General features: G+C 44.4%; 1 protein-coding gene across 1 annotated transcript in view; it reads left to right on the top strand.

Annotated features, from left to right (window-relative positions):
* Positions 1 to 985: 985 nt before the first annotated feature.
* Ypel (Yippee-like) overlaps positions 986 to 23,289 on the top strand; it is a 37,698-nt gene continuing 15,394 nt past the window's right edge. Inside the window, exons 1-3 of the mRNA XM_050166924.3 lie at positions 986 to 1,188; positions 14,721 to 15,023; positions 22,657 to 22,700. Of these exons, the coding sequence (XP_050022881.1) occupies positions 14,922 to 15,023; positions 22,657 to 22,700 (146 nt within the window). The 5' untranslated portion in view covers positions 986 to 1,188; positions 14,721 to 14,921. The remainder of the gene's footprint in view (positions 1,189 to 14,720; positions 15,024 to 22,656; positions 22,701 to 23,289) is intronic.

The raw sequence follows: 23,289 nt of genomic DNA, 5'->3' as shown, positions 1-23,289 counted from the left end.
AAGCTGCTGCGGGCGGGTTGTCAGGGCTTAGAAGGAGGTGGGAAAGGGAGGGGGGGGGGGAGATAGAACGGAAGAAAGGGAAGTGCGTACAGTTCACGCCCGGGGATTCGGGCGCAGTTGAGCGCGCTCTTTTCTCCGTGCATGGAAACCAGGAGAGGAAGTAGAAAAAGGAAGAAGCGAACCGATTATAGAAACAACTGAAATGAAGAAGGAAACAAAAGCTAGCAGAAAAGCCGACCAAAGGCACTAGCAGCCCACCGTCGACTCCTAGCTCCTTTTACGAGGCCCGAACCAACGTGGTGGTGGAGGCGCGAACATTGAACTCTCCTCCTGAAACTGCACGTTCACACACGGGCACGCGCATAGAACCCCCAACAACGCGCGCGGCTTTTCGGTTGCGCGTTCCCCACTGCCTTCGCACAGAGGAGGTCCTTTCTAGCGAATCGTGACTCCTCAACTGGTTCGTTCCCCCGTACTAACCGCATTCGAAAGAAAACAACTTGTTTGAATTCTGCGAAAAATAAGGCGCTCCCAACCAGCGTTCGGGGCCCTCGGAGCGCCAGAACCCTTTGGATACACTAGTTGCACAACTGCCCACACACTCCTAGCTTCAATATTACGCATACTTGCAAGTTCAATACTGACCATTTACAAGCATATGCGTAGCCTATAGACTTTATTTTTTTAAATAATAAACCACTTCTTTGTGCACAAATGCGTATTTTAGTTTATATTACTGTACTTAGATGGCGCTTGTATTTGTTGGTGTCCTTAAATTAGATGAAGAAGCGTTCTATTTACGAAGCCACGTTTGGCAACTGCTGTGCGCAAGCGCCCGCTGAGCGCGGCAAAGCGGCTGCCCCGCGAAAGCGGCCCTTTCGCCCGAGGGCCAATGCCCTGCTCTGCGACGGGCCGAGAGCGCCCAGCGGCCGCTCCGATTGGCTGCTCCCGCCCGTAGCGTCGCCGAGGTCGCTGTTTGTTGCCTGCGCCGAGCGGTCTCGCTTTTGACACGCATCTGCGCAAGCGCTCCTCGCGTAAGGAACAGCTGGTTGTCGCCTCGCGACCAAAACGACCAAAACAACGCAGTGTGTCTCGCCGAAGTAAACGGTCCTTGTCAGTGCCCAAATCGTCTGGATACGCCGTTTCGCCGAGCTACTACCCATGGATTTACACTCGGACGAGTGGCTGGTAAGCAAGAGTTGCTCGGCGAACCGAGCGATCACTGTTTATGCGAAGATCAAGCTTGGTGCCACCAGCGGGGGTCTTTGTTTGGCTTTGCTGCTGACCTTTGTCTCGTGGGCTCGAACTGCATCTTCGGTGGTCGTTTTGATCGAGGGAGTGAGCTTGAAGCCTACGGTTACCTGCCGGCCGAGTCGCACTACATTCGGGGCCACGGTCGTTCGAATCTCGGAGGCACAAAAGACCGTTCACTGCGAGGATGGCCATTTCGCGTTTTCTTTGTTCTGTAATATCTGCAGTAGGCCCTGCTGTACTGTATTTTATGTCCAGGCCGCGTGCAATGATTGGGGAGAACACGTTTGGCCAGGCCACGAGGTTCTGTAACTCACGACGGCTCCCCAACGCGCAGTGCTTTGTTGCGGTTCCGGATATCTGCGTATTATGCAAACGTAATTACGCGCCCGCTACGTGAGGCTTTGCATGGAGCTGGCCGATTTTCGGGCGGTCGTCTGAGGTACGGTTCCGTTCCTGACCGCTCTCGAACGCCACATTTCCGCGTTGGAAACTCCCGTCTAATTTTGGTCTTCGCTTGGCGCGAAATATATAAAAAAGGAACTCGCGCAAGAAACCGCCTCGCGAAGACTCTGCTCGCCGCCCTTTGTACTGCGCACAATTTGCCGAGGTTGATCGAGATCCCGGTCCGCCACAAATCCGCGACGCAGTTCGTGTATCACGTTTTGCTAATAGCGCGAGCGGTTTGTGCTTTCTGGCAGCGCATTTGCCCGCGATAAGCACCGATCTCCGTTTCGGAGACCGTTTCCTTCCCGTGAACGCTGGCGCGCTGTTCTAGCGCGTTCTCCTTTGTTGCTAAGTGCCTACTTTGCTTTTCAGACTGCCCATTTGTGGCGATGTCGGAGAATAACGACGCAGCTGAGCGTCTCGTGGTTCAGGCTCGCGCCGTCAGTGGCATGGTGTTGAAGGTGTGCTCATTTACGATCATTCGTGTAGAGGCGGAAACGAACAGGCAAGTGTGCCCGCGTCCCTCCATCAGCTGACGCTCGCGGCGAGAGAAGCAGGCTGGCCTGCTGCTGGTGTGCGTGCGTTCTTTGTGAAGGCGTTCTCATTGTGTCGCCTGCCAATGCTACCTGTACGGGTCGGGCGTTCAGAGGTGACAGAATAAACACAGGAAGCCGTCGTAACGACTCGCTGAGCCGAGCGACGTAGCGTGAAGTTTGGATACGCGTATCGTTATCGGCCGATGCTGAGCATCGCTTCCCGCTTGGCGGACGATAACTCCGCGCGTCGCAGTTGCCGTTCGACAAAGGTGGCTGCCGCGATGTCTGTTCTTCGCAATTTCGAAAGGTGTCTATGCAGCTGTGCTACAAGAGACGAAAAATAAAAAAAGAACGCTTGCTATTTATCGTCTCCCGTATTTATTTTAGAGTCTACTGTTGTCTAGGCCTAATGGTTTCGGTCGTAGCTTGCAACGCGAATGTTGCGCGCGTGTGGTTTTTGTTTCGTGCCTGTTCTACCTAGAATCGGGTGCACCTGGCCAGAGGTTGTGACATGGCGAGGGGCTGCATATTGCGGCACTTTCACTGCGTGCATCGTGACACATGAGGCCTGCGCGCATTCTGTGCAGACTCGGCCGAGACGAGATTTCTTTTTCTTTCTTAGTTTGCCCTCGCTGGTTTGCAAGCGTCGCCCGCCAACGTGCATGGCGCGCCAACTCCCTCTACTACTACTGTTGCGAACTTGTGTCCGTGATGTAACCTTTGACGAATCAGCTCGGCCTAGGAGAAACCGTATTATCGTTAACTGCTGCGTTACCGCCTTTCATTGCTGGTGTTTGCAGCGAGACGTCTGCTGTCGTGCGCAGACCTGCTGCTTGCCGCGCGACACGCACAAATGCGCAGATTTGCTGCAGACGTACACAGCTGATGCGCGCAGACATGTGGGGAAGGCAGACCACCAGGCGCCCCCTCCCCCCCCCCCCCCCCCCCCCCCGGGCCTGTCTTTGTTGCTTCGAAAACCCAAGACGGTAGCGCGGACGCTCCTCCCAACGGTTGCACGTAGTCGAGCACGTGGCCCTCAGCAGCACAAGGGGGCATGGTGACGGACGGGGGGAAGAGGCTCGTAGCAACAAAAATCTTGTGCAACATCGGGGTTGGTGGTGTAGATGCGCGCGCGTTACTGGGCACGTGTGCTGTGGGCTCGCGAGTCGTGGCGTGTTGCAGCGTGTCCCGGCCGTTTCCTGGGAAGCGGCGAGGTTGCCTCGTGTTTACTTTAGGGACGTCGCCTGCGTCGCGCCCGGAAACCCGTTACTGTCAACGGATCTGCACGCGATGAGGTCATGCAGAACGCTTGCATCGCGCATGTCGGGCCTAGGCCTGCGGTTCCCATGGCAGCTCTGCACCTGAAAGGCCCAACGGCGATGGCACCTGTACAGTGTCGAGAACGCAAACCTATCATTGAGCTGCTACCTGTCGTTTACTTCGACAGTGCATTAGCGGTGCGCTAACTCGGTCTTCTGTAGTCTGCGCTTTTTTTTTTCTTTGTCTCGTTCAGGCGGTTGCAAAACTGCTCATGGTACCGCGACGGTGGTCATATTACTTCTCATCATCAATTGCAACATTTCGCAGGGGTGATTGCATCTATGCTACGTCACGTGGAAAGATTTCTGTTGCGTTTCGTCAGGTAGCAAGCCACCTGCTCAAGTGAAAATCATAGGAGACCGCCTTGTAAAATACATTCTCATTATAGGTCGTTGTCACGGCAGTGCGTTTCAGCTTCGCGCACAGCGTGACGGTGGCGTCGATCGATCTTGCCATCGATGAGCAGTCACGTGACATAGATCGGCACTTTAATTAGTATTCTTCTTTTTTAAATAACGAATGAGCGCAAGCAAGCCATTGCGTGTCCTCTTTATTGGGAGGCTGATATTGCAGTGCGCACTATTTTACCCGAGATATGCATAGCTCACTTGCTATATGTCGGTGTCTTTTTGTCCCATCGATACATCAATCAAGGTCGTGGAGATACGCGAGCAGATAATGTCGCTGCACAACAAACAGCGCTTCCTGCATTGGAGCCTGACCTCGGTAGATCTCGAGGAAAGCTTCAGTGTTTCCTATTTGGCCATTTTTCATGCCAGCTGGTCGTCGTCATATGCTCAGAAAAACATGCCAAAAGAAAGGCCTTGAATCGGCGAGCTTAACTGTGTAAACAAAATTTTGTTTGTATTGGCCAAAGACGGGCGCTTCAGAATGAGGCTGGTTGTTTTCCCTCACGTGTCTGTGACCAATCTCAAATTTTGTTGATCCCGTTTGGGTTGACGTTCCTAGCACAGGGCCCCGCTTAGCGGTATACGCACACGCTCTGTTCTCTAGTGTAGTACACTTCGGGTTATTTCTCTCCTGAATGCAGAATTCGTTCTTGATGGTTTTCACACAATTGCGCACACCTTTGTGCTGATTTTGCATTGTTCTGCAGAATCAACAATCTCATTTTCACTTCTGCTTGTTACCTTTCAGTTGTGAGCTTTATCTTTCAACCTCCTCAATGGCATAGCAAGATTTTCTTCTTTTTTTTTTTGAGGGGGGTGGGTAAGGGTGCGCGCACATGACCGGGGACGGAGAGAGAGGAGGGTGGGGGAGGGTGTGATGGGCAAGCTGCACACTAACATGAATTTACAGGAGAGAGGGAGAGGGGAGGGCACTGCCGAGTGGGAAGCCCCTCATTCCCGGCCGAGCTACGCCACTGGCCCTCTTGCTCTACCTATGCTTGGGTAGCTGAGTATTATCTCAGGTTGCATTTTCGTAATGTGATGCACAATTACAGAGATGCATAATTTCAGAAAATTTTGGGTAGGAGGGAAAAAAGGCTTTTTCCCCTGTGTTTTTCAAGGAAATTTTGAGAAAAGTTGAAACTCCACTAAATATAGCTTATATTTATTATTTCTGCAGTAAAAAATCCTTATTGTTAAATGCATGTGATAATTCCAATAAAATGAACGTCTTGTTCTCTTTTACGAGAGATTGCCAATCTGACATCAGCGACCTTTGTCCGAGTCACTCGCTGGACACATTTTCATTAGAATTGATTGCTGCTGCTTCTACATTCAAATTTGATTGTACATAGATAAGTTTTCAAACATGTTTACTTGTGAGCCTGTTGCAAAGCTTGTTATCAGCGTATCCAAACTAAAATCAGTTTCGTTAAGAACTGGCAGGTGGCAAAGGTATCTGCGGCAGCCTTAGAGCTATAGGTGTCAGTGGTTGATTAGTGCAAAGACCTTGTCGCCAGGTTCCACCTGCTTCCCGGAGTCCTAGGTGCCAGTTCTGGACCGAAGCCTGCAGGGCGCCCTGTAGTCCGCTATGCTTGAAAGCTACACTACGTTTTCAAAATGCAACTCGAAGCATATAATGAAGACGCTTAAAGCTGTGCTGCCATTTTCTTGTCATAGTCGCTTCTAGAATTGTGTGCTGCACAGCAGAGAATGGCAAGCATAGCTGTATGTGGTAATTTTAATTCTTTCTTTTTTCGAATTTCTTTGTGCTGAAAAAAAAAAAAACAAGAAATAGAACCCATTTGTTCCCCCAACTTTCCAGGTTTTTTTTCCCGACCCGTGCGTCTCTATGCACAAATGGGGCACAGAAGACAGGGGGAAGACACACCACTCACTAACAACAGATGGTTTATTGCATGTGATCAACACTTATGTGCCATGGTACAGAAGGAACAAATGCCATCATTACACAGATTACATCCCAGCTAAACCATGTGTCAGGTCACTATTGAGAAACCATTTCTGTTTCTGGCAAGCAACATAGTTGGGCAGCTCACACAATGTTCGGCAAGATTGCCAGTTAGGGCCATTTTGCTACCATTTTTGCAGTATTCCCATATTCACGAAGGCACCTGGCTGTCTGTCCAGTGTATATTTTTCCTGCATGATGAAGGAATAGAGTAAATTTTTTCCATGCGTAACAGAAATGGGTTGCAGTGCTTCTTACCACATCCATGGTACTTCTGCAAAACAGAATTCGCAGACTTGAAAGTTTTTATAGGAGCAGAGAGCATCACTTCACCACCAACTCATTTCCTTATTGTTTTCACATATGGCTAGTCTGATGACTGTGGTATACCAACAAATTTTTTTTCTCTATTCAATTGATCATAAAGTCACGACTGTTCTTGTCATGTTTCTTTAGCATGCTGCCGGCCACAACTGACAAACTGCTAAGAGGCACTACGCATCACATAATGCATTGCCAGGTAGCAAATTAGTCTGTCCTTTTGCATTCTTTGTTCCTATAGCAACCGCTTGTCCACCCCTTCATTTCATGCTGTTCACATATTTGATCCAGTTATCTAGGTTAGTTTTACTGGCTGTTCGCTGCATATATTTTATTTCTTTGTGTATACATTGTTGGTCTACTTAGTGGTAACTGATCTGAGTTGGCATTGCTCTACTAAACATTTACAAAAGTGACCAAGCATAGCTTCTTGCCTTGCTGCAGTAGTTGTGTCATAGTGGATACTTAATTGTGCTTCTTGGACAAGAAGCTGTTCGAGGCGATGACACAGCACGCCATCACTTGCGTCGAGCACGTCTCTTCGCACTGCGTCCTGCGGGGATATAGTGTAAGGCTTGCCATGTACACATGGAGATGTCCGTTTCCTGTTTCTCCAACAGTGAGCCAATGGACTCCGACAACGGCTATGTCATCGTGCAGGGCAAGTGACTAAAAAGAAAATGCCTCAAGACGACCAAAAACTTGAGTGAGCAGGGTCCCAACGGACTGCCTACTCCGACTTACAGGATTGCCTTTGTGCCTCTCGACGTCTGTAAGAATTTAAATTCTGTACAGACAGATTCTTAACACCTGCCTGGTAGTGTGGCTCTGAAAGGAATAAACGAAGTGCGTTTCAACACCAAGAAACACATAGTCACCGTGGCCACAGGTCGCGCTAGAAAAATTGAAAACCGTGCGCGTACTAGGACACATAGAAGTCTGGTCGTTCATAGTGCACGGTGGTCGCATTAGAGCAAGTGCTATTTCCTATGTCCTGATTGACATCAGCGACGAAGAGCTACAAAGGCTTCTGTCCTCAACAGTGAAGGTCATCAATTCACTGCTTCGGTCGCTCGATGAGTGTCAAGCTTCTTTTCGAGGGAGACATGCTACCTGATCACGTCAAGGTGGGATACGTGAAACACGCGGTATGTCCTTATGCGCCCTGGCCACTGCAATGCCACAAGTGCCTAAAGCTAGGCCATGTCAGCACTGTATGCAGAGGCCAGACGGCATGCCTCCGCTGTGCCAGCAGTCATGACGTATCTTCATGCACAATAAAAGAAATGAAGTGCTTGAATTGCGATGGACCCCATGATGCCAATTTCAAGGATTGTCCTAAACAGAGAAAGTTAAAGATACTGACACAAATGAGCAAGACAAGTATGTCCCGCAAGGAGGCGGCACCGTCAGTGCAACACCGGAGGAGATGGAACATGTCGTCAGCGTGGGCAAGCTGTAGGTCCAAACGAGAGCTTCAGGGCCCCAATTCCGCAGGTCCAGCAGAAGGTAGTGGAATCAGCATCAATAAATCTCTCCAAACCATTGCTTCAAGCCAGCTGCAAAAGCCTGAAATTGAATGTATGGCTATGCATGCCGCCGCGCACACGGGCCTTAGACTAAGCACAAGCAAGGACAGTGCACTCAGATATCACCATTGGACTTAAGTCATCAAAGCAATGTTGCTACAAATAGTCGATGCCATGCAGCTGCTGCTGTCTGGTTTAAATACGCCATTGGCGCTAATAGCGGCAAAAATCGTGAAAGCTATAGACAGTCTCCTAGCTATACTGCAGCAACTTCTACCTCTGTGCGCGAAGATGACTATGCTATGCTGTGAAGTGTATATGTACGCGTTGCATGGAAGCAGTATGCTGTGCAGCCCTCATAATCACAGTACCAACACCCTCCTTCCTCTTCACGTCCTATCTGTTATTGCCCCAAACCCCTTCCCCAGGGTGGAGTAGCAGGCTAGAGGCACTTTACTCAGGCCGACCTCTCCACCTTTCTGCCATTAAACTGACCGTCCTCCATGACCTGCTGGAGTGTCTGGAAGTGGAATCTCAGGAAAAAACACTGCCCTGTAGCCTACCAACAGCATATCCCTTTACTCCCGGGTATGTTCCTTGGTGCTGACCTACTTTTTAACAGAAAATCCATTTTTAACTTTTTACAGGATGTTGACGTATTACAAATACTAGGCCCACACGTTTCGTAGCATGGCCTCTCGTCAGAGACCCCTGCTGCGAAAGCAGCGCTTTGTATAGCACTAGCCTCCGGGCCCTTTCACTTAAGGACCTCGTTGAGGCAGTAGTGCTACTGGCATATATACGTTTTTAGAATTTCACTCCTTCATGATATACCTTTTACATTCACAGCACACCTCACAAACCATTGTCATTATGTTAACATGTTCATATCTTACTTCTTGTCTTATGCCTCTATACAGCCACGCTATATCGTCATAGGCTGCCACTTTACCCTGTGTTGTTATTTTCATCACCGAGTACATAACACCATTGCTTGGCGCTCTTTGGCCATGACTGGCCCTTTCGCCACAAAACCCTATACATCATCATCATCATCTGCCATTAAATATGATCTCTCTCTCTACAAAGGTAAATTGCAGTGTTCTCTCTTTATGCCTTGATAAATGAAAATGAGTTGTCTTAAAAGGCTACCACTGTGTAACACCTGCATTTGGTAAGCTTTATTATTATTATTATTAGCAGAACATGTGTTGTTTCACCTTCCACGTCACATTCACCACAATTTATCTGTTCGGTTAACTTTAGTCACACATGCTTGATCATTTTAAAAAGTAACTAAAACATTCAAACAGAGCTCTAGCAGCTTATGCTAAGGTCAGTGTTGTAGCCAGAAAATTCTTTCACAAGGGTTCTTTAACGCCTCCCTCATGGCAGAACAACCCCTTGGCAGCCACCTCAGAAGGTTGTGATATTTTCGTGAGACAACCCAATGCACATTGCCTTCAGTCCTTTTCAAGATTAACTCGGAATTGCTTATGTAAAATATTCATACCGGATATGAGGTCAGGTGCCTGCGGAACTGTGTGAGAGTGTCACCTCTGAAATCTGCATACATAGTGCAAATGATTGGTACTGGCAAAATCAAGAACTGCTTCATGACGACGTACTAACATTAACACAAATACATAGTCATCTGTCTTGACAAACATGCTTGGGGCATATTAATTGATGTGCAAATAGTAATTTTTGAGATTGAATACGAAGGCGATAGTGCCAGAAGTGAATGAAATCGGATTAACAATTGATGTAAAACTATGTTCACACCTTAGCATAACGTTGCATAATGTGGTGTTCACATAACTACGAAGGCATCGGTCGGTCTGTCCTGTGTGTTCTTTCCTGTATGATAATGGAATAAACTACTTTTTCCATGCATTACAGAAATGTGTTGCAGTGGTTCTTACCACATCCGTGGTGCTTATGCAAAACAGTATTTGCAGACTTGATCAGAGAGCAGATAATACGACTAACACCAACTCATTTCCCTATTGCTTTAAAATTATGGCTATGTTCACATAACATCAGCAAGTTTCTGTCATTACATTGTACATTATGAAGCGTTTAAAGCTCAAATGGAGCATTAGGAACAAATAAGCAGTTTGTTTCCATAGACTGGACTCCTTGGAGAGTGCGATTGGTCACTGTATAGCCAGTAATGTATGGCTCTCTGAGCAATGTAGCTTGCTCTTCCATGTAAGTTCACATGTTTTATGCCTATATAATATGCCAGCAGGGACAAAATTTATTGTACCCATGCTCTAGTTTTATGTTTGGATGCTCAATGTTGACATCTGAAAATATTCAAATACTACGTGAAAACTATTCATTCTTCAAAATTATGACTATTTGATTTGTTATTTGAAAGTTTGAAACTGTTGCACAACCATGTTAGTCACTATTACAGTGCAGGGCCAATCGAAGTGTCCTAAGCTCTTTGGGACACATTTAAGACATCAGTATTTTCACTGGGGCTTTTTATTTGTAGGTGTTTTCTTTCTTGAGAGTGTACAATAATGCAAGCAGCGCCTGAAGGTGATATTTATAGCATAGGTGAGGCATTTATCCTGCTCCAATTCTGCGTTCTTCATTCATTGTGTGCTGGATCTGCACTACAAACTAGTTGCAGTTGAAAGTCGCTTGAAGTGTCAAACTTTGACCTCGGCACGCTTTTGCTGGGGGCACTGAACCAGAAGACTCGGTTTTCGAGAGTTCCAAAGATCTCATCAGCTCTGTGCAGCACGCGCCATGCTTCTCACGTACTGCCTCTGTCATCTTTGTCCTGTGACATGCTCCATCAGGAGGTAGAGAAGCACGCCTCTGATTTTCTGGCGGCCCTTGGAACTTCTTAATCTGGGACAGCTGATTGGTCCTCTTTTATCTCTTCCTTGTCTACCAGGCAATGTTTGGCATTGATGCTGAGGCCTTCTTGTGTCTGTCGGACGAGGCCTGTTCACAATTGAGCGAGAATCGGTCGTGGGATGTGGCTAGCTGAAGGTGCTGCTGCGTTTGTGCAGACGAAGAAGGCCCTTGTTTGTCCCTAGGAGGCCTAGCTGATGCAGGACATGTTTATAGCTTCATTGTAAGTATGCATATTTATTGGACCTTTACAACGTCACGCACCAAAAGGCACAAGTGAGCACTCCTAGCTCTCCGAGACTTAGTTTTCAGTCGTCACGAATGCAAGCTTTAAAGAATGTTCCGGTGCTCTCTCTCTCTCTCTCATTTCTTGGAGCCTTTACCCCATTTTTATTATCCGATGCTCATTAGGCACCTCTGCGTTTGCTTCATCCTGCAAGCTTCACCTGCTTTTGACTAGGTGAAGGCTAGGCTGGGTAGTAAATGCAGGATGGCATATCAACAGTAGTCCTAAAGGCTAGAGAGAAACCGCTCTTAATTGAGCCCACAGACAGTGATTTGAAGAGACTGTGAAACACAACCATTATATTTGTCGCCTACAGCTAACTAGACTAGCCGTCTCATTGTAGCTTGCGCAAGGGATATGCCTGGGAATTATCTTGCAGCTCTGTTTTTAGATAGCAGAGGCAGATAAAATCTTTTGTGATAAAGCTCCTGCAAAGCAGGGAGCACTGTGCACAGTGACTGAAGCAAGCGGGGGGTTTAAAATTGAACCTCTTCAGGCACAAATTAATTCTGTCCAGCGAAAGTTTAGTTTCAGCACATTTCTTGCATCTTCGCCATCATGAAAATTGCATGGCTGAATAATAAATTAAATGTTTCTAATTCTTCAGTGAGTTCTGTGATGTTTTCAAACTGTGGACTCCATGCGAAAACTCTCTACTGGAACATCGGATATGAGAAATTTAACTGTTTCATGTCTAGCATACTGATAAGAAACCTATCCAGCCATGCGAAAAATATGGCTGAAGTAGAACATTGCGAGAGACAATGAAAGAAGTGAACTAGTTACATCATGACTTGCTGACACTGAGCGCCAACACCTAGTCTTCTACCTTACAACTCGTTTTAATAAAAACATTTGCACATATTATTTAAACTTTCAGGTCGGGAACAATCGGAAGTGTTCCAATTTGTATGCGAAAATTTTAATTACAATTGTTTTGATCACTGCTTTTTCTTTTGATGTGCTGTCTTGATGTACACAATTGTGTACATAGCACCTGAAGGGGTTAATTTGGTAGCTTGTGTGCAGGTTGCTTTGAAGCTTACTGTGCCTTTAACTATGACTTTGCCACTATGACTTTCTCCCAACATGTTTTGGGGAATCGTAGAGACTGAGATTTAACTCACCAGTTCTGTGCAGAGTAGTAAAAGCAGAGTCTTGTCAGTCAACAAGGCACGAGAATAGTCAGCGTGTCTCCGAGAGAGGAGGAGGGCTTTGCCTATTGCGTGCCACTAATTTTTTTCTTGATAAAAGCGCTCAGGTACTGAGCTTTGGGTGGGAATTAAGGAATGGTGATGTCTTTTGCCCCTTTAGCGCTTTGGGAAATTGAACAGAATTTTATTTATTTATTTATTTACAATATGCTACTCTCATTTGAGAGCATGGCAGTATATATATATATATATATATATATATATATATATATATATATATATATAAATATATATATATATATATATATATATATATATATAGGCTGTGCTATTTAGACCGAAATCAAAGCTGGTAAATATGAACGTAGAACTTATTTATGGTACTAGGAAAATTGAAATAGTAAGTAGTATTAAAATTCTTGGGGTCACGTTTTCGCAAAATATGCTGTGGAATATTCATGTAGATTCTGTTTGCACTAAATTGTCAAGTGTCGTTGGTATTTTATCCAGGTGTAGGTCTATATTACCTTTCAGCGTAACAAAGCTGATATATAATTCTCTTTTTTACTTTCACCTCTCTTACTGCTTTTTGGTATGGGGATCTACCACAGTAACAAACTTAACAAAGGTGTACGTCCTACAAAAAAAGATAATTAGGCTTATTTTTGATGTCCCCTACAATTCTCATACACATACTCTGTTCATTAAAGCAGATATAATGCCTGTCTGGAAATTGTTTAGCTATAGACTAATTGTTGCCTTTAAGTGCGAATTAAAAGAAAATCGAAACTTCTTTCGCAACCTAGCCAAGCTAGAAATAAAGCCTACATCCTATACTATACGTCAGTCCGAATACTGGAAGGTGGTCACTCCCCGCGCTAACTATTCTATGGGTACACTATCGTACATTTTGCCTAAACTTCTTAATGATCTGAATAAATGTGGAATTGATTTAGGTCGCACTACAGTTCGCGAACTGCGCCACGTGATATGTCATGTTTTTGAACAATTCTAATATTGATTTCCTTGTGATACATTAAATCGAATCAATTTTGCGTTTCTGTATGTTTGTATTCCTGTATGTTTCATGTATGCTCCAGTGCTGCCTTGTAGAGGGGACCGTGGGCTCTAGTCAAGCTGTTTCAGCAGCTTTTACCCACGGCCCCTCCATCGTTTGATGGAAATAAAGCTTATTATTATTATTATTATTATTATATATCTATCAGCATATAGCATTTAAGTATAAAACGCGATTAAAGAAAATCTAGACCAAGCAATTAATGGGAATAAGGGCAAGCAAAAAAATAACAGTGATCGTCCAGAAACAGGGATAGAGAACACTAAGCACCGAGTTCAAGAATATAAGCTATGGTATGCTTTCCACATGATAACCAACATGGTAGTCAAAAGGAAAAGAGAAAGCCAAAACATGGTAGTCAAAAGGAAAAGAGAAAGCCAACAAAGAAAGACAAAACGAGCATTTGAACACATGTACCTAATGGATTATACAATAGTAAGAAGCGAAATTATATACCACTTCAAAAAAATTATACAATTGTATGAAGTGATATGTTTGAAGTATGAACGATAGTATTCATAGTAGAATAGTAGTACGAAATATAAGTGATGATTACATGTCAATTACTAGTCAATAAAGTTGCGTCTTTCTTTCAGCTGGCATCGTATGCAAGCAGATCGGTTGCCGACTTCGGATAGGCCCCGCATTTGGCAGACCTGAGCTATCGGTTCTGCTGCTTTGCTGTTCACTGTAGGCTATAATTTCCTGCTATACCTACTAAACCAAAATCTGGCTTGTGGTATTCTAATTATTCTATTTCAATGCCTTTTCTTGTCACGCTTAATCAGTGGCGAGCGGCACTGTGCCCACGTTATTAATGTGGTGCCGCACGGACGATAAAAGTGCATAGAATCGTAGCATAGAATCATGCGCAAAAAATTGCTACATTATATACCCTCCCTGCTGCTGCAGTCATTTGGCCACCATGGAAATTATGTGCAGTCTACATTGGTTTTTCTATACTTTCACATGACTTTGTTGAGAAAACAAACTGGAATTTCTTTTTATTTGTCATAGTGGTTTATGTGCATTGCATGCTAATCACACATTTTTTTAGAGTAGTGGTGCATTTTACATTGATAACTATTTCATTTTGTTGTAATATTTTTTTGCATAATTAAGTCTCGACAGATATGCTATATGTGTTGCTGGTTCTAGATTGCATTTGGTTAGCAATACTTTTCATGAATGGCTATTTCCTAGATATTCCAAAGAGTTCCTTTTATTTGTAACATTCCAAAAACAATACATTAGTAGAAATTCATAGGGTAAATTGGCTAATCATTACGTTGCACCAAATTTGAGAAACCAGAAGGTTGTACGAAACTGAAGGAATGAAGGTCAGACAGACCTACGTGCTGCCAATAGTTACCGTGCTGGATGGAGAATGATTTACCCTCATGCGCCGGGGATTTCGCTCTAATGTGTTTATTGTGAAACTCTGGGTTGGGCAGGGTATATAAAGGGAAAGGGAAAGCTTATACTGACTAGTTCAACAAGGCTGTAATGTCGGGTTGTCACTATCGCAATCCATCGTAGATACACTAGCCCTGGTGGTGCCCCCGCCGCGGTTCTCTGGAGCCCTGGCCGTGGGAAAGTGCGCCGCTAGCAGCAGCAGCAGCGTCGGCCCAAAGCATCAGCATCAGTGCAGCACCAACGCGGAGCCCACTGGCAGGCAGGGAAGGCGGCGGTGGGAGAGGCTTGTAGCAGCAGCGGTGCCGTGCAGCTGACTAGAGCAGCATGGTGAAGACTTTCCAGGCATACTTGCCGACCTGCCACCGCACCTACAGCTGCATTCACTGCAGGGCTCACTTGGCCAACCACGACGAGCTCATCTCCAAGGTACTTGCCTCTGTCTGCTCAGCTTTTATTCTTACTGCCTTTTTTTTTTTTTTCAATGCATGCACTACTGCAGTTTTTAAGTGAGTTTTTTTGAGTGGTAGTTTGTCTGACTTGTACGCAGCACTGCATGAAGGAGTACCGGCAAATATTTTCGAAGCTTTAAAAACTATAGCACACACTTCTTGCATGAAAAGAGATGAAACTTGGCAACTAGGCAGTTCAGGAAACATGTATAGATATGAATTAATATAAATATGATAGAAGTTGTTAAATACAGTTAGTCTCGAAATGCCAGACTTGGGATCACTGACATTGTCACAGTGTCATAACACAAAGCAAGCTATGCCAACATCAGGTAGCAGCAACACTGGATGTGATGACATTGCGCATAGGAATATTAACAGTAGCACTGCACACATCTTTTCTGGCTGCATTTGTGTGTGGCAGCCTGAGCAATAACGGGAATCCTTCATCCTGCAGTAGGCTTGAAATAGGCAGATGATGATATCTAGCTTATGCATCATCTTCTGTCACCCACATTACGTCATGTGGAGTCGATGTCTCTTAGAAAAAAGTTAAAAGTCGCAGTTTTGCCCAAAAGGCGAAGCATCGATTGCGATAGCAAATTAGTAGACAGCTATACAAAGTAAGGATAGCAGTTTTATCGGCCGTATAAGCTTGGAAACATTCGCCTGCTAACACTAACTGGTGTAAGCATGCACAAGCAAACATGGACACATCACACTCGATGAGCGCGGACACTCGCTGCCAATACGCTGGTGTGAGCAAGTACGGCAGCAGTAGCGAGTGAAGTGGCCTTCATGCCGTCCATCGCTTCAGTGCAAAAGCAGCGTGAACACAGTGCGCACAAAGGTATGAGCCACTTGCAGATCCCTTTCAAGATACGGCGCGGTGTGCACGGCCGTGCAAAGTGCGCGCTTGTTGGCGGAGTCGAAGCCGCCTTCCCTCCCTCCCACACTGCCTCCCTACATTGCTCCCTTTCCGCGCGTGCACAATATAGAGCCACGATTGTCAGTTCCCCTTGCGCCTGGTTGCAAAATACGCAGTTGCTGCCAGAGCGCAATGCCCCCCCTTGACATCATGCTTCCTTCCCACTTGCAGCCCTCACATGCGCAAGATTGAGCTCCGAACACAGGCTCAACCTTGCACACTTTCACTCGTACGTGCAGCATATGGCACGCGGCGACAATTTAATCACCCTTGGACTTTATACGGAACCTCACGACGACGACGGCGACTGCAGAAATGCACCTGGAGTGTCTGTATAATTGCTCTCTCAATAATAAGCATCTTTCTGCTCAACGTTTGCTAAATGCACCACGACTGAGGGTCTTGCGCAATCACTTTGAATGCAAGTTGTCTCGCTCATGCTTCTCGTCACCCGTGTAACATCATGTGGAGCCTGCGTCTGCCACAATAAGTCCACAATGTTCAGCACAACCATGTAAACATTAGTCTAGGAACTGGAGCCAGTATGCGGTCTCCCCTGCTCATAATTTCAATTGCTCCATACCTCAGATACTTGGGACTCTTGATCGAACCACTTGATGCAAAAAGGTACCTCCTCTCCTTTTCAATTTAAGAAGGCTGTCTTTGATTAGTTGAAGAAGGCAATAGGTTCTGGCCATTTAACAGCTCCCGACAGAAGTGCATTTCAACACGTACCATACTGCACTGTGCTCTCTGCAACAGTGTATTAGCACACGGCAGCTTCATTTTAACAGTGGGGGCAGTAGTCAATGCTGTCACTGAAAGTAGTGCTGGAAACTATTTTTAACAATTAATTGTAAGTCATATGTAAATTCTACTGGATAAAGAGAAGATAGCCAGTTCATTTGTTATCTAAGAATACTTGTTTCAAGCTCTCACACGTGTAACAAAAGGGAGTTTCATACATTGTTGCAACCGTTATGTAAGTCTGCCAGTGAGATTAACCAAAAGTGCACTTAAGAAGGCGTTTAGTTCAGACATTTTGGTAGGCCCACTCACAAAAGGGCCAAAAGAAAAAGCCTGCGTCTGCTGTGGCAGTGGCCTATAATTAAAACTAAAACAGGTTTCTTAATGGGTCACTGGTTTTCGAGGGGACTGGCTTCCTGCTCTTCTAATCGCAGCCGCATGCACAGAGCTCTTCTGCATGCTCTTTAACAGTGGAGGAAGGTGGAGATTATAGAGATTGCGGTGTGATACCTGGGAGGAAAAAACAGTGTGGGATAATGGTGGATGGTTGTTTTATTGTTTTGCATTGTTTTACTTCTCCTTTCCCTTTGCTTGCCCAGTCGTTACGATCTGTGAGCCAATTAGGGTGGAGAATAGGGGTCCGTAATTAATCACGCCAGAGCTCTTCCTGGTCGCATTTTGTGTGCCGTTACATAATGACGGGGGAATGGCTGCCTCATTAAAGTCAAGGGGTTACAGAAGTCGTGTTTTTATTCATTTTATTCCTGCCAGAACATTAATATTCACCAAGGAAGAAGAGCAGCTGCCTTGTTTAATGTAGTCAATAGTATCTTATCAGTGCTTGAGAGCTCTTCTGCTTTAGTTTTGTGCTCAGGCTTGGAATATGTGTTCTTGTGCTCCTTCACACTACCTGAAGCTAGTACTTCTAAGGTACTGCAGGGAACTTGCATAACGAGATGTAGCGATGAAAAAGAAAAAAAATGTCTTCACAGCTGTATGCCAATCAGACATCTGATATATGAAAGACAGGGAAGAACTGAGTTCTTATTCCTTTATGAACTATGAGGCATTTGTTTGCTTGCTGTTCCTAGTGGCAGCTTTTATGCTGGCTTCATTCAGTGCCGCCGTCGGCTTTCACTGCTGCAGCTGTAAAGGCTCCTAGCTGACCTACAACTTGGAGCAAGTACAACATGACGTGAGGAACAAAAATTATGCATTACTGCTTAAAAAATCCAGGCATATAAGTTCGTGTATATTCGAGTGAAATATAAGCAAGGTATTTTTTATTTTATAAACATTGATCATTGCATTTCAAAGCAAAATCAGGACTCCGGCAAACGATGCATTGTATTTACATTTGATATTGACCACACCGGTCTTCACGGCTGCGTTAAAACTGATGCGAAACTCCCCTTAACAGCGTCCCTGTAAAATAAGGGTCCTTCCTGTTACAAGCTTTTCAGGCAATTTGCAGTTTACGTTCGCAGTAAAGTAGGATGAGGATATGATAGTCATGCAACTCACCTGACAGCTTATGGTGAGCCAACAGGCATAGTGGAATTATTTTATTGTATTAGTTTTACTGGTATACTCGTTTCCTTGCAAAGGCATTTTTGGGTCTCTACTTGTATGCAGTAGAGTTATGATGCTTGAAATATTTGAAGTGTTGGAATCTCTGGTACTTTTCATGTCATTCACTTTTGGAGCTTAGCTTGAGTGCTAGCTCTGACAGTTGTGTCACATACATTTTCGTTGCTTGCTTTGTTGCACTCCTACACTGACATAGTTTTGGAAGCCGCAAGCCAAAGAAAAGAGAAAGTTGGCATCCAATTGTAAGCATACAAAAATGGGTTCCTCGGAAAGCAATCTTCATAATTGAAGAAAAATTTATCCTGGTCTAGTGATGAAAGCTCGACTACAGTCTTTGCGGACTAGTTGCAAGTTGAAAATCAGCTGGAAGTTTGCACTAGTTGCCTCTCTCTTTGCCTCTCTCTTCTCCTCCCAATGTCTATGTATTGCATTGTATTTTTCTCTAAGCTTAATGAACCAAACTAACCCAGCAACAAGCTTTATTTGGCTCTACCAAGCTCTTTTTCTGACGAATGCGTGAGGGTTTCATTTTGTAACCTCGTGCTCCTCACAGGTAGATGAAGATATTTTCTTTCAGGAACCCAACTTATGCTATCAATTGATCATTAAAAGCACTATAAGCATGCCAGAGTTACAATATATTTCTTGAACATGCAGACACTAGGCTGTGATGTGTACAAAGTGCACGATTCAGTTTATGTCCTTATATGAACTTGCACTTTGATGTTGCTAAGTGCAAGGTACCTTATTTCACACTGCTTTGGAACAGATGTCAAATTTTTCTTCCCCTCAATTCTTCTGTGCTCTATTATTTTAAGGAAAATTCTACTGTGCACCAGTTGGTCGAGCATACTTAATTTAGTCCTGTGCTCGCATACTTGCTCTGGTCTGGTCTTTTTCGTTGTGTTGGCTCATTAAATTAAGTACGCTATTGTTGTTGGAATGAGTACACATGTTATACTGTATTTTTCAAGGTTACTTATTGGCTTGTGTTATCCTTCGCTTAGTGTGTTCTTGGGCTATGATCCTGAATTAAGGTCAAGTGTGAGAGGCTGTGAGCTTGAGCTTCAATTAAGGCCAAGTGCCACTTTAGGATGGTCACAGAGTAGGAGGCCTCCACCCATGTCTCACAGATGGGAGGGGAGGGGTGGGTGAGTTGTGCAACATTTAGCAAGGCATGCCAACTCTTGGAAATGAATTCACTTGCCAGAATTAAATTGGAGACGCATGATTTCACGGGTCGTGCAGTGCATTGAACGGGTAAATGATCGTTTGTTGAAGTAACGGAATGGTCAAGTGCGAAGGGAATCGCAGTTGAGGGTTAGCAGTAGATTAGGGTTGTGAGACCAGGCAATTACCAGGCGTAAGGTGGGCTCATCTAGTGGAGTACTGAGGTAATTAGAAATTTCTGAGAAGTCCTTTAATGGGCTTAAAGTATGATGATGGTGATTTCACATTGTTTGGGCTTTCAGTAATATGATTAGTTGGATGGAGTTGTGAGCTACTTGCAGACAAAGGGGTTGGGGAAGGTGGGGTAGACATAGAACAACTGGAAATTGGAGATCTCGGGAGAGGCCTTTGTTGTGCAGTGAACTTAAAATTTAAATGACGACACTGATGATTTCATAGAGTTGGGTCTTTCAGTAAGGTTAGCCAAGAGACATATAATGTGTGGTTGGAACTGATATATGTGCCTGGAACAACAGGGGTTACCTTTGTGTGCATTTGTGCGTATGTCAAGCTTCGTTGTTTTGTTATTCTGGTTTGCCAGATGAGTTTGTAGGTGATAAGGCGAACACAATGTCATGGTATCACTGTGGGCATAATGTGTTTTTTTTTCTTTTGCAATCAACCTCTCCTGTGTCCTTTTCTTTTCAGTAAGTGTATGCTAATTGTAATGTCTATGTACTGCACAAAATTAACATCTGCATCTTGATGTGTTCAAAGAACTTGTAAACCTTAAAGGGACACTAAAGGCAGCTACTAAGTGTACATAGACTGTTTAAATACCATTCAAGAAACCTCGCAGCACTTGTTTCGTGCCAAGAAGAGACTTCGTTTACGAGAAAATTGCATCTGAAGGGCTTGAATACCTATTTCGGAATTCAAATCTCCCGCCACACAACCGGGGAGTGGTGGCATTGCATACGCCATCACCGCCCTTTGCTGCTGTTGGTTAGTAAAACGACGCCCGACAGACGGCGGTACGGAGCCAAGATAGAGCTATGGTAGCAAAGCGGCGGGTTCGCCGCTGCAGCTGCTTTTTGTTCAAGTGGTGTAGATTGTTTGGGCATCTGGCGAAATGACATGGAAGTTGTCTGCTAGTTGTCTACCAGCACTGCACTACGGGATAACTAAACTACTGAAACGCTAAAGCATGGGTGGCGCAGAGCCAAGTGAAAACAGCCTTTTGACCACCCTTGTCATTGTCAAGGGTAATTTCAATGAGTTCTTCTTTTCTAAAAATGAAATCGAACTGGACAAGTAGCATTTAATTTCGTTTTATAATACAATACAAGGACTTGTCTCACTTTTATGAGAACAAGAGACCCGTAGGTGACTCCGAAACGTCATAAACTCTTTTTTTTTTTTTAACTTTGCCGAGTGTTTGTTTGCTGTGAAGAAGAAAATACAAGAATGTTTCTTTTGCAATGAATGGTTGAGTACTAATGACAGAAATTAACTGAGGAGTGCTTTCGTCATTGGGCAAGTACTTGAATGTCCCGGGGCAGTCTCTAATCATGTCCTGCGTTTATCTCAATTTCTCGATTATTAAGGCTCTGTTTGCGATAATATGGATGCCTTAGAGATTCTCGAGCACTAATGTATCGCTTCAGCTTGACTTAATATTTGCCTTTAGTGTCCTTTTAAAGAATAAGTAGGACTTGTTGTAGTAAGCAAGTTGCTTGCTGTGTTAATGAATGACGCTCTTTAGTGCTTAGAGATGAAATATTGACTGACGTTGATGTATGTCGGTGTAAAATGATAGCGTGTATCACTTGTAAGATTGATTTCTGTTAAAAAAGAATCCAACTTGTTGTGTTAGGTAAGATGTAGTCGATATAGGTAGGCTTATCTAGCTTAATTACTACAAAAAGGAGAAATTAAAGGTTTTTGTGAGCAGTGCCATTCTTGGGAAATGCATTGAATTGAATATGGTGTGACAGAAACAAGATTTGCACTTACAGAGCATTAGCTATAGATTTATGGTGCATTCTTATGCGGCCTTTGTTGAATGTTCATTCCTGGCCTTCCGTAGATTGATTCGCAGTTGCAGAGAATGAAAATTGAGTATGGCTTTACTTAAAATGTGACATTAGCAGTATGTGCAGTTAGACAGCTTGATTATGGTCTGGTGTTACTTATTTTAGAACAAGAATTCCAGTTGGCTGTCTGTAGGTTAACAGTTATCTGGTATGACAGCAATCTTATCATCTGTGTTGTTTATATTCCAAAAGGGGAGCTTTCCCCTTAAGTGTTTGCTGTTGCAGTTCAGGAGATTCTTTCCTTTACTGTGATAACAGTTATAGGGAGCTGCATGAAAGGTGTCGCTGCTGGGCTGATGTTGCAATGTCACCCAGGTAACAATGATTGTCATGTCGTCAGGCCAATGATAAATGAAATATTCATGCCGTTGAAAGAAGAGGTGTACCTTGGCTATTATCGATCGAGCATGGAGCCATCCTTTATGATAATTGATACTTCAACCAACTTTGATGCGAGGACACCAACAATCCGCAATTGCTAAGAGCAGTATTCCTTCAGTAGGTAGTTGATTACAGCATGTGGTAGCGTACAAGACAATGAGCCAGCACTGAGGTGAATGAAGTGAAACCAGCAGCAAGGATAGGAAAGATGAGAAAGCAGAAGCTGTCCTTATAGTGGCACAGGAAGTAGAGCCAATGTTAAATCACTGCTGAGCCATGTTGGTCCTACATTGGGCAGTGTTGGTCCAGCATTGCCATTACTTACAGTGCTACTTGGGGTGCATCTTCAAAGCAGATTGGACACATGCTGCTGCACAAAGGTTTCATGCTACTGGCACAGCTTGAAAAAGTGTAGACAGTGTGTAATAATGAGCGAGCAGTTACTTGTAACAGCTTCAAACTTTTGTGGCTGACTTGACTGACGTAATTGACACTACAGTATAGTTGGAAGCAAAGAGCTGTTCACCTGTACCAGTGCTGTGAGACATGGAAGAATGCTGACAGTACCATTGAACTTCAGCCCTTAGACTGCAATTTGCGAGAAGGCTTGCTTGTTTGCTGATGTTGGGTAAGAGACTGGTGTGGGGCTGTGTTTTGTTGCTCTAATTTGTTTCTGTTTGATTTGTTTCCCTCTGCAGTCATTCCAAGGAAGCCAAGGAAGGGCTTACCTCTTTAACTCAGTGTGAGTTTCATTGTTCATTGTTCCTGGAAATAGGTCATTCTGTTTGGATGTACTCCCGCTTGATTTGTGTACTAGCTAATCCTCATTTGAAGTGGGCAGCTATTGGGACTCTCCCTTCTCGCAGTTCGACGACTGCCTGCCTGGGTTAGCTAAATCTGCAAGCTTCTCATATAAGATCTAACACGGTAGTGCAACTTTCACAGAATGAAAGCTGTAAAGGAACAGGTGGCAGTGGAATTTTCTTGGTAGTAGTTCTTATGGTAATCATTTAAAACAATGCTGTGCGGCTTCAAACTGATCTGAGTCAGCACAAGTGTATTATTATTATTATTATTATTATTATTATTATTATTATTATTATTATTATTATTATTATTATTATTTTGTTGTTTTAAGTAATGCACCTGCATTTCTTGAACTTGGCTTGAGTTCTGTTGTTGTGTTTTACAAAGTGTCCATAACAGGTTGAATCTTTAAACACACAAGCTGTGTTTCTTGAAGTGAGCATGTACCATATTTACTCGCATAATGATCGCACTTTTCTGTAAAAAAAATTGACGTAAATTCAGGAGTGCGATCATTACGCAGG

This window comes from Dermacentor andersoni, chromosome 3, assembly GCF_023375885.2.
Source record: "Dermacentor andersoni chromosome 3, qqDerAnde1_hic_scaffold, whole genome shotgun sequence".
Taxonomy (NCBI): Eukaryota; Metazoa; Arthropoda; class Arachnida; order Ixodida; family Ixodidae; genus Dermacentor; species Dermacentor andersoni.
The sequence above is the reverse complement of the archived record's forward strand: the minus strand, read 5'-3'. Positions and strand labels throughout refer to the sequence as shown.